The sequence below is a fragment of the Halichoerus grypus genome, chromosome X, assembly GCF_964656455.1.
Source record: "Halichoerus grypus chromosome X, mHalGry1.hap1.1, whole genome shotgun sequence".
Lineage (NCBI taxonomy): Eukaryota > Metazoa > Chordata > Mammalia > Carnivora > Phocidae > Halichoerus > Halichoerus grypus.
Window position 1 is genome coordinate 74,885,996 of NC_135727.1, and position 12,361 is coordinate 74,898,356.

General features: G+C 38.1%; 1 protein-coding gene across 4 annotated transcripts in view; it reads left to right on the forward strand.

Annotated features, from left to right (window-relative positions):
- Positions 1-3,591: 3,591 nt before the first annotated feature.
- The window catches only part of EDA2R (ectodysplasin A2 receptor), a 46,225-nt gene continuing 37,455 nt past the window's right edge, over positions 3,592-12,361 (forward strand). For 3 of the 4 annotated variants that reach the window (XM_078064219.1, XM_078064220.1, XM_078064221.1), the window contains exon 1: positions 3,592-3,678. In XM_078064219.1, coding sequence (XP_077920345.1) covers positions 3,592-3,678 — 87 coding nt within the window. The remainder of the gene's footprint in view (positions 3,679-12,361) is intronic. The other variant, XM_078064222.1, reaches the window with a different exon arrangement.

The window sequence follows — 12,361 nt, forward strand, 5'->3', positions numbered from 1 at the left end:
TGTGCTTATTGGCCATTTGTATATCTTCTTGGGGTGATATATATTCAGATACTCTGCCCATTTAAAAAAAAAGATTTTATTTATTTATTTATTTTTAATTTATTTTAGAGAGAGAGAGATTGAGAGATTGAGAGGTTGAGCGGGAGAGAGGAGTAGATTCCTTTTTCCTCAAGCAGACTCCCCACTGAGTGTGGAGCCCCACTCAGGGCTCAGTACCAAGACTCTGAGATCACGACCTGAGCCAAAACCAAGAGCTGGATGCTTAACTGACTGAGCCACCCAGGCACCCCTACTTTGCCCATTTTTAATTGGGTTGTCTTTATTTCTGAGTTGTCAGACATAACTATATATTCTACATATAAGTATTTTATCAGATCTCTAGAATTTTCAGGGTTTTTCTCCATTTACATAGATTGTCTTTTTATTTTTTAAGCGTCCTTTGAAGCACAAAAATTTTACATTTTCATTAAATACAATTTGTCTATTTTTTCTTTTGTTGCTTGTGCTTTTAGTGCTATATCTAAAAAAACAAACAAACAAAACAAACAAAAAAAAACATTGCCTAGTCCAAGGTCACATATTTACACCTATATTTTTATAAGAAAAATGAAAAATTATAAAAAAAGATTTCTTATAAAGAAAATTCTTATAAATAAGAGTTTTATAGTTTTGTCTCTTACATTTGGGGCTTTGGTCCATTTTGAGTTAATTTTGCATATAGTATGAAGTGTCCAATTTGATCATTTTTTATGTGAACCATTTGTCACAACACCTTTAAAAAAAAAAGCTGTTCTTTTCCCATTAAATTGCCTTAGCACTCTTTTTGAAAATCAATTGACCATAGCATAACAACTTTATTTATTATGGCCACAAATTGGAAAAAGCCCAATGTCCATCAACCAAAAAAAAAAAAAAATGTATAAATAAATTATGGCATATACGTATAACGGGATGCTAAACAACAATGGTAAGGAACAAATGTTGCTGCACACATGATGGATGAATCTCACAGAAATAACATTGAGCTAAGAAAGCCAGAAACAAGAATGTTCTTGTATTAATTCAATTTATATGAAGTTCAAGGACAGATAAAACTAATAATGGTGACAGAAGCCAAAATATAAATTACTTGGGAGAAGGGGATGGTACTGACTAGGAAGGGCCATGAGACAGCCAGTTGAGGTAATGAAAAGATTCTGTATCTTTATTTGGATAGTGTTTATGTGATTATATACATATGTAAAACTTTTATAGGCCTGTCCACTTGATTTTGGATGATTCAGTCTCATCCTCTGTGACATTTTAGAAGTATGTCTAGATGTAGTTATGAGACACCTCAGAGTAACCCTAATTTTCTCAAAACCTAATTATTATCTCTCACCTTCTCTTACAATAAAAAGGCAATTACATCTGCCAGAGGACAACTGATGACCACAGGGACGAATTTGACATAACTTCTGAGTTTGCCCCTGGATAATAGCATTTAACCATTATTAAACAGTTTTCCTGTATGCCCTGACTTCAAAACAGTCCAGAGTCTATGTTATTTTGTTCTCTGTAATAAAGACAATTTGTTAAGCTTATAATGAGAGACAATTTATTTTGTATGCTTTAGATAAGCAGTTTGACAAAAACGGGGTGGGGGGGGGCTGTCTGTTCATTCCCTGGATTCTGCTATGAGGATTTAGTAATAAGCTTGTCTTGCCTAAACATATGTCTCAAAGCCTGTGTTAGAGGGATGTGTTAAGATTCATGACAAATAACATTTATTAGATAAATGGGGGTCTGGAAGTCAAACAAAACAGAGTGTTTTGGACACCCAGAGGCTAGAAGCAGCTGCTGTGGAGATTTCAGATGCCTATGTCAGGAGCTTATCTCAAGGGCAGGGCTACTCTTTGGCTTCTGACAATGTTTTTCTGCTTTTGTGGGTAAGAAAAAGATACAGGGTAGTTGTCCAGACCAGTATGCTGGCTCTGTGCCCATGACACTTAATTCCCTTGTCATAAGGCCTATGGGACCACTGATAGTTTTGGTCCTTACTAAGAAGGGTAGGTATGGAGGGGACTATGTTTATTGAGGCTGACAACTATGGGCCAGTAATTGAAACAACACAAGAGGGAACATTTTTAGTTTGTGCAAAAATGAATTTTGTAGCCCACTTTCTTCTGAATGAAGGAATGAGGAAGAATGGCCCAGTTGATGGTGAGAAAAGACACATTCAAGCAAGAATGCCAGCCAGGATGATTCACCCTAACACCACTGGGGACTTTTGAGGGGAAGAGTGATGGCCTCTCAGGGTTCACATTCACTCTCCTCTCTTCCAACATACATACTTAGGATTTTCAGCACTTTGAATAGCCACCTGAAGTTCACCTTGGTATGAGGTTAAGGAACAAGCAAAAGAATCTCACACCACCTTTGTCTTTGAATAGTGCAAGTCGTGTGTATCAATTACTTGAGTCTCCCTCATTAAATTCATCTCTGTAGAAAACTTTGTACTTAACTCTGTCTTATTTTGTGTAGCTTTTTCAAGTCTTCGTAATGGTTTGATGGACCTTATAGCTCATTTAATCCTCCCAAGAACTATATAAGGTAGGTGAGAAACATACTGTCCCCTTTTTTCAGATTAAGTAACTATGGCCAGAAAAGATAAAGTGACTCATCCAAGGGCATAGGTTAAAAGAAGAAGAGTTAGGTAAGTTGAACAACTAACCCAGTTTGCCTGAAACTGTCCCAGTTTTAGTACGGAAAACCCCATATGCTGGGGAAGCCTCTTAGTTCTGAGCAAACCTGGATAATTGGTTACCCTATACCCAGGATTAAACTCTGTATTTCCCAGCTCTCAGGTCAATGCTAGTGATACTGCCCTATGCCATCTGTATTCTGAGAACTGTTATCTGAGTAGTGTTTCTTCTTCTCTACACCTTAGTGTATCAGGATATTTCTTCATGGTGGGTCACCTCCCCTCCCACTCTTCCCTAGGGCAGAAGCAATGACAGCTAGTGACCCTCAAAGGTATTCAAGACAGTTTTGGCAAAAGAAAACCATGTTTCAGTTTTCTTATCCACCCAAACAAATGACAATAATCCCTATAGTGCTTACCTCTCATGGTTATTGTGTGGATCAAATAATAATGGATGTGAAAGTGCTTTCTAAACTGTTAATAGCTGGTCACATGTGAAAAATTGTGGTTATCCTCTACCCACCCAGACGGAAGCTAGCTCCTTGTCTTACTCTCTTTCCAGGTCAGCAAGTGGTACAACAAGTAACTGTGTGAACTTTGGCAAATTTTTGGCCTCTGTGCCTCAGTTTCCTCATATGTAAGTTAGGGATAATAATAATCTCTGATATGGTGGTGTAAAGTATTGAATGAATTATTTTTAAATATAAAGCATTTAAAAGAGTTCTGGGAACATGGCCAGGGCTATATAAGCATTAGCTGTTTTGGATTGGCTTCCTCAACCCCTGTAACTCAGAGCCAGAGACTGTATTAAGTGGACCCATAAACCAAGTGACCCATAAACCAAGCCACCACTTTCCATTTTCACTAGCTCCCTAGTTTTTGTGTTATGTACCCACAGCCTTCCCACCATGGATTGCCAAGAAAATGAGTACTGGGACCAATGGGGACAGTGTGTCACCTGCCAACTGTGTGGGCCTGGACAAGAACTCTCCAAGGTAAGTACCCCTGGTCAGGATACTTATTTCTGTCACATTCTAGGAACCAGCCTCACAACTGAGTGGGTCCAAGATTAAGAGAGTCAACCCCACCTGTGTCTAATCCAGTCTAGCAGGCAAAACATGGAATCCAAAGATTATGATAATAGCAGTGACAGTGCCCACAAAAAGCCCACCTGACAGGATCAGGGTCAGGGGAGGGTTCCATGAGATAATGGCATATATCAAGAGGAAATAAGGAATTCAGAGGCCTAGGAAGACTATTTAGCATTAGGGAAATCTGTCAACAAAATTAGGGTCCACCCACTTGGGATTCGGGAGCCAGATGTTAGGTCTGATCTGATACAGAGCTACTTTAGATCAGGTAGCAGAGGAAGGCCTCTCTAAGGAGGTGTCTTCTGGGGACAATATAGCTAGTACAGAGTCCCAAGGTGGGAATGAATTAGGCATATACAAGGAAGAAGAAGTTTAGTGCAGCTGATGTATGTTAAGTGAAATAGAGAATGGTACACAGTGAGGTCATAGAAGGAGGTATGGGCCAAACTATGTGGAGTCTTAAAATCTATGATGAAAAATTTTCATTTTTTCCCTAAGTACACCAGGGAACCTTTGGGGGGTTTTGGTTAGAAGAGTGACATGATCCTATAAGTAAAATAAAATATAGCAGTTATTTAGCCCACATTCCTATCTCTCTATTTCACAAAGTCCCAGAGACACCAACAAATGCAAGCACCAACTCTAATTTTAACTCCTTACGTGTAACATTCCGTACCACAGAGGAGTGTCCACATGGTTGATAAGGAATCTCAGGACCCAGGAAAGGTCATCAGAGGTTAGATCATGTTGGGCATTGGGATGGACCTGATGGACTAAGCTGCTTGGCTTAACATAATCTATTTTCAGTATTACATTGATCTTCATGTTAAAAAGTCTTGGCACTCTCATTAAGAACAATCTCTTACAAATGTTTCTATCATGTACATGGCTATTATGTTTAAAGCCTCCATGTTTACAAACCTGAACTTCTCCAAGGGAGAAAAATAGGTCTTTCTATGTATCAAACTGCTGTTACCAAACTCTTAAAAACATGACCCATGATGAAATGTACATTTGTGTATTTCAGCACCACTAGAAAGCTCAGAGAAAATGAATGAGTTGCAATGTTGTGTTCCTGCAAAAACTTTATATGTAAACAGATTGTACTTGTATAGCAGTCTGTACCTTGTAAAGGACTTTCATGTAGATTATCTAATTTGGCTCTTAGTCCCACCAAGGAGGTATTAAGAACACCATTTTAGGTTAGGAAACTAAGACTTGGAGAGGATGCATGACTTTCCCAAAGTCAAAATGGTTCAGTAAAAATAAACATGAGCCAGATAAACAAGGGTTTGAGCCTCAGCTTTGCTGTGGGGAAATCAGTTTAACTCTGACTCAATTAGGATGTGCTAAATTAAAAGTAACATAAAGCAGCAGTGACTTGAACCATAAACACATTTATTTATTTAATGAAGTCTAGAGGTCAGGAGACTGTGGTTGGTTGAGCTGATCAACAATGTTGTCAAGGACCCAGGCTCTTTTTATTCTTCGGTATCTTGTTTTGTCTTCATGCTTGTGTCCTTTTGGTTGCCACAACTCAAAGCATCACATCTTCACAGCATAGTCAAAGTCAGGAAGAAGGGGCAGGGACAAAGTACCTTGACTTTTATTAGGGAAGAAGTATTTTCCTAGAAGCTCCTCAGCAGATTCCCCCTTATATCTTATGGGTGCAAATTGACTGCTGTATCTCTAAACTGCAAGAAAGGTTAGGAAATTAATACCTGGCAAATGGGAATGGGATTGCCATGATTAACTAAGACCAATCAAGAATCAGTTCTTGAGACTGGTCACCTTGCAACTGAGAATGAAATCAATGTGCTATTAGTAAATAAGAAACTGGGCAATAACTTTTAGATAAGGAGCTAACATCACCTGACACAGCCTTGTATTTATAGTTATTTTTATTTAGTTTTAGAATTCACTCTTATGGATTGTAAACATTACTATAAATAAATCTTTACAGAAAATCAACACTTTTTCCTCAGGACATATTTTTAGAAGTGTAATTACCATGCAAAATAATGCAGACTGTTTAGAAATTCTTGAAATATATTAACATAACACTTCTGAATTTTTTTACTAATTTCCATTACAAATATATTTATTTTCAATAGTGCATGGATTTCTTATATCCTAAAAGCCAAACCACACATGAATAATGCATGTTTCTATCATCTATTACTTTTATACCTTCTTTTGTAATGTTAAATTACTAATTTGAGAACTCTCTTTTAAAAGATTTTATTTATTTATTAGAGAGAGAGAGAGCACTAGAGGGGGTAGGGTCAGAGGGAGAAGCAGGCTTCCCACGGAGCAGGGAGCCCGATGTGGGAATCAATCCAGGATTCCGGGATCATGACCTGAGCTGAAGGCAGTCGCTTAACCAACTGAGCCACCCAGGCACCCCAATTTATGAGAACTTTATATTATTTTACTTTTTTTTATTTGATGGGGAAAAAACTTTTTTGTGTTTATTGTCTATTTACATTTTCAATTTTGTGAACTATTTCAGATTGTTTTACTCTTCATTGTTTATTGTTTATTCTTTAGTAGTTTAAGAAACTAGAGTAGACAGACAGTATAGCAGAATATGGAGTGTTTTTTAAATTTTCTTTTTATTATATAATACTTTCAAAAATCAGAAATGGTTTTGAATTTTGTTTCATTTTATCAGCATCTATTGACAATTTCATCTATTCTCCTCTTGACATAATAATTTGATTGTATATATCAATAAATTCCAAAAATTAAAATATCTTGCATTTCTAGGATAAGCCAATTTTGATTGTGATTTTGGGTTGCATATGCTTTTATGTTTTAAAAGTTCATATTTTATAATATGTAAATACTTTTACAGCACTATCAGCATCAAAATTTATATAAGAATTGTGCTAACTAGGTAAAATTAATTAAGAATATTGATATTCTTCTAATTATAAAACAGTTTTGGGGGCCATAATCATTTGAGAGAATTACTTTTGCCTCCTAATTAGGAAAGATTCTCAATATAATACTTTGCATGATACTTTATTCTTTTTTAATTTCCTAGAAAACAACTTATTCATTCAAGAAGTTATTTTTTTCTGTTTCTTTTTAATTTTATTTTAATTTAAAGTGTTATGTTAGTCACCATACAGTACATCATTAGTTTTTTTTTGCTTCTTTTAAAATTTTATTTTATTATGTTATGTTAGTCACCATACATCATTAGTTTTTCATGTGGTGATCCATGATTCATTGTTTTTGTATAACACCTAGTGCTCCATGCAGTACGTGCCCTCCTTAATACCCATCACCAGGCTAACCCATCCCCCCACCCCCTCCCTCTAAAACCCTCAGTTTGTTCAGAGTCCATAGTCTCTCATGGTTCGTCTCCCCCTCCGATTCCCGCCCCCCTTCATTTTTCCCTTCCTTCTCCTAATGTCTTCCATGCTATTCCTTATGTTCCACAAATAAGTGAAACCGTATGATAATTGACTTTCTCTGCTTGACTTATTTCACTTAGCATAATCTCCTCCAGTCCCATCCATGTTGATGTAAAAGTTGGATATTCATCATTTCTGATAGCTGAGTAATATTCCATTCTATATATGGACTACGTCTTTATCCATTCATCTGTTGAAGGGCATCTCAGCTCTTTCCAAAGTATGGCTATTGTGGACATTGCTGCTATGAACATTGGGTTTCAAATGGCCCTTCTTTTCACTACATCTGTGTCTTTGGGGTAAATACCCAGTAGTGCAATTGCTGGGTCATGGGGTAGCTTTATATTTAATTTTTTGAGGAACCTCCTCACTGTTTTCCAAAGTGGCTGTAAGAACTTGCATTCCCACCAACAGTGTAAGAGGGTTCCCCTTTCTCCACAACCTCTCCAACATTTGTTGTTTCTTTCCCTGTCCATTTTTGCCATTCTAACTGGTGTAAGGTGGTATCTCAATGTGGTTTTGATTTGAATTTCCCTGATGGCTAATGATGATGAACATTTTTTTCATGTGTCTGTTAGCCATTTGTATGTCCTCTTTTGAGAAGTGTCTGTTCATGACTTCTGACCATTTTCTGACTTGATTATTTGTTTTTTGGGTGTTGAGTTTGAGAAGTTCTTTATAGATCTTGGATACCAGCCCTTTGTCAGTAGTGCCATTTGCAAATATCTTCTCCCATTCTGTGGGTTACAGTTTTGTTTTGTTCACTGTTTCCTTTGCTGTTCAGAAGCTTTTTATCTTTTTTTTTTTTTAAGATTTTATTTCTTTATTCATGAGAGAGAGAGAGAGAGAAGCAGGCTCCCAAGGAGCAGGGAGCCCAATGTGGGACTCGATCTCAGGACCCTGGGATCATGACCTGAGCCGAAGGCAGACGCTTAACCATCTGAGCCACCCAGGCACCCCAGAAGATTTTTATCTTGATGGAGTCCCAAGAGTTCATTTTCCCTTTTCTTTCACTTGCCTTTGGGGATATATCTTGAAAGAAGTTGCTGTGGGCGATGTCAAAGAAGATACTGCCTGTGTTCTCCTCTAGGATTTTGATGGATTCCTGCCTCACATTGAGGTCTTTCATCCATTTTGAGTTTATCTTTGTGTATGGAGTAATAGAATGGTTGAGTTTTATTCTTCTGTATATAGCTGTCCAATTTTCCCAGCACCAATTATTGAAGAGACTGTCTTTTTTCCATTGGATATTTTCTCCTGCTTTGTCAAAGATTATTTGACCATAGAGGTGAAGGTCCATATCTGGAATCTATATTCTGTTCCATTGGTCTATATGTCTGTTTTTGTGCCAGTACTTTGTGATCTTGGTGATCACGGCTTTGTAATATAGCTTGAATTCAGGCAACGTGATGCCCCCAGCTTTGTTTTTCTTTTTCAACATTTCCTTGGTGATTCGGGGTCTTTTCTGATTCCATACAAATTTTAGGATTGTTTGTTCCAGCACTTTGAAAAATGTCATTGGAATTTTGATCAGGATGGCATTGAAGGTAAAGATTTCTCTGGGCAGCATAGACATTTTAACAATGTTTATTCTTCCGATCCATGAACATGGAAAATTTTTCCATCTTTTGTGTCTTCTTCAATTTCCTTCATGAGTGTTCTGTAGTTCCTAGAGTATAGATCCTTTATCTCCTTGTTTAGGTTTATTCCGAGGTATGTTATGGTTTTTGGTGCTATTGCAAATGGAATCGTTTCTCTAATTTCTCTTTCTACAGTTGCGTTGTTAGTGTATAAGAAAGCAACTGATTTCTGTGCATTGATTTTATATCCTGCCACGTTACTGAATTGCTGTATGAGTTCTAGTAATTTCGGGGTGGAGTCTTTTGGATTTTCCACATAAAGTATCATGTCATCTGCAAAGAGAGAGAGTTTGACTTCTTCTTTGCCAATTTGAATACCTTTGATTTCTTTTTGTTATCTGATTGCTGTTGCTAGGACTTCTAGTACTATGTTGAACAATAGTGGCGAGAGTGGGCATCCTTGACGTGTTCCTGATCTTAAAAGAAGTGTTCTCATCTTTTCCCCATTGAGGATGATATTCACTCTGGGTTTTCTATAGATGGATTTTATGAACTTGAGGAATGTTCCCTCTATCCTTATATTCTGAAGAGTTTTAATCAGGAAGCGATGCTGTATTTGGTCAAATGCTTTTTCTGCATCAATTGAGAGGACCATATGGTTCTCTCTCCTCTTATTAATGTATTCTGTCACATTGATTGATTTGTGAATGTTGAACCACCTAACATCCCAGGGATAAATCCCACTTGGTAGTGTGGATGATCCTTTTAATGTATTGTTGGATCCTATTAGTAGGATTTGGTTGAGAATTTTGGAATCCATATTCATCAGGGTTATTGGTCTGTAAGTTTCCTTTTTGATGGGGTCTTTGCCTGGTTTGGGGATTAAGGTAATGCTGGCCTCATAGAATGAGTCTGGAAGCTTTCCTTCTGTTTCTATTTTTTTTAAAGATTCTATTTATTTATTTGAGAGAGAGAGAATGAGAGAGAGCACATGAGAGGGGGGAGGGTCAGAGGGAGAAGCAGACTCCCCGCCGAGCAGGGAGCCCGATGCGGGACTTGATCCAGGGACTCCAGGATCATGACCTGAGCCAAAGGCAGTCGCCCAACCAACTGAGCCACCCAGGCGCCCTCTGTTTCTATTTTTTGAAACAGCTTCAGGAGAATAGGCATTATTTCTTCTTTGAATGTTTGGTGGAATTCCCCAGGGAATCTCTCAGGCCCTGGACTCTTGTTTTTTGGGAAGTTTTTGATCACTGTTTCAATCTCGTTACTGGCTATTGGCCTATTCAGGTTGTCAATTTCTTCCTGTTTCAGTCTCAGTAGTTTATAAGTTACCAGGAAGGCATCCATTTCTTCCAGGTTGCTTAATTTATTGGCAGAGTTGTTGATAATAATTTCTTATAATTGATTCTGTTTCCTTGGTGTTAGTCGTGATCACTCCCTTTTCATTCATAATTTTATTAATTTGGGTCCTTTCTCTTTTCTTTTGGATAAGTCTGGCCAGTGGTTTATTGATCTTATTAATTCTTTCAAAGACCCAGCTTCTAGTTTCAATGATCTGACCTACTGTGTTTCTGATTTCTAATTCATTGATCTCTGCTCTAATCTTAATTATTTCTCTTCTAATGCATGGCTTAGGCATCATATGTTGCATTTTCTCCAGTTCTTTTTTTTTTTTTTTTTAAAGATTTTATTTATTTATTTGAGAGAGAGAGAATGAGAGAGAGCACATGAGAGGGGGTACGGTCAGAGGGAGAAGCAGACTCCCCGCCGAGCAGGGAGCCCGATGTGGGACTCGATCCAGGGACTCCAGGATCATGACCTGAGCCGAAGGCAGTCGCTTAACCAACTGAGCCACCCAGGCGCCCGCATTTTCTCCAGTTCTTTAAGGTGTAAAGTTAGTTGGTGAATTCAGGATTTTTCTACTTTTTTGAGTGAGGCTTGGATGGCTAAGTATTTCCCCCTTAGGACCACCGTTGCAGTTTCCATAGGTTTTGGACTGATTTGTTGTCATTCTCATTGGTTTCCATGAATTGTTTAAGTTCCTCTTTGATTTCCTGGTTGGCCCAAACATTCTTAAGGTGAGTGGTCTTTAGCTTCCAAGTGTTTGAATTTCTGCCAAATTTTTTCTTGTGATTGAGTTCCAGTTTTAAAGCATTATGGTCTGAAAATATGCAGGGAATAATTTCAATCTTTTTTTTTTAAGATTTTTTATTTATTTAACAGAGAAAGAGACAGTGAGAGAAGGAGCCCAAGCAGGAAGAGTGGGAGAGGGAGAAACAGGCTTCCCGCTGAGCAGGGAGCCCGATGCGGGGCTCGATCCCAGGACCCTGGGATCATGACCTGAGCCAAAGGCAGAAGCTTAACGATGAGCCACCCAGGCGCCCCGGGAATAATTTCAATCTTTTGGTATCAGTTGAGACCTGATTTGTGTCCCATTATGTGGTCTATTCTGGAGAGAGTTCCCTGTGTGCTCGAGAAGAATGAGTATTCTGTTGTTTTAGGGTGGAATGTTCTGTATATATCTATGAGGTCCATCTGGCCCAGTGTGTCATTCAAAGCTCTTGTTTCTTTGTTGATTTTCTGCTTAGATGATCTGTCTATTCCTGAGAGTGGAGTATTGAGGTCTCCCATAATTAATGTATTATTATCCATATGACTCTATTTTGGTTAACAGTTGGCTTATGTAGTTGGCTGCTCCCATGTCGGGGCTATAGATACTTACAATTGTTAGATCCTCTTGTTGGATAGACCCTTTAAGAATGATATAGTGTCCTTCTGTGTCTCTAACTACAATGTTTAACTTAAACCTAATTTGTCTGATATGAGAATTGCTACCCCAGGTTTCTTTTGAGGTCTGTTGGCATGGAAGATGGATCTCCATCCTTTCACTTTCAGTCTGGATGTATCTTTAGGTTCAAAATGAGTCTCTTGTAGACAGCATATGGATGGGTCCTGTCTTTTTATCCAATCTGCAACCCTGTGCCATTTTATGGGAGCATTTATGCCGTTCACATTGATCGTGATTATTGAAAGATATGAATTTATTGTCATCATGTTGCCTGTGAAGTCCTTGTTTCTATAGATTGTAAATTTCTGTTGTATATCACTCTTGGGGTCTTTCTCCTTTTATAGCACCCCTCTTATTATTTTTTGTGGGGCTGGCTTAGTGGTCTCATATTCTTTTATTTTCTGCCAGTCTTGGAATCTCTGCATCTCTCCATCCATTCTAAATGACAGTCTTGCTGGATAAAGTGTTCTTGGCTGCATGTTCTTCTCATTTAGTATCCTGTATATGTCTTGCCAGCCCTTTCTGGCTTGCCAAGTCTCTGTGGATAGGTCTGACGTTATTCTGATGTTCCTCCTTCTGTACGTAAGGAACCTCTTCCCCCTAACTGCCCTCAAGATGGTTTCCTTGGTTCTAAGATTTGGGAGTTTTACTATTCCATGCTGGGGTGTTAGTCTGTTTTCCTTGATCTTGGGAGGAATCCTCTCTACCTCTAGGACATGAATGTTTGTTTCATTCCCAGATTAGGGAAGTTCTCAGCTACAATTTGCTCAGCTATATCTTCTAATCCTCTC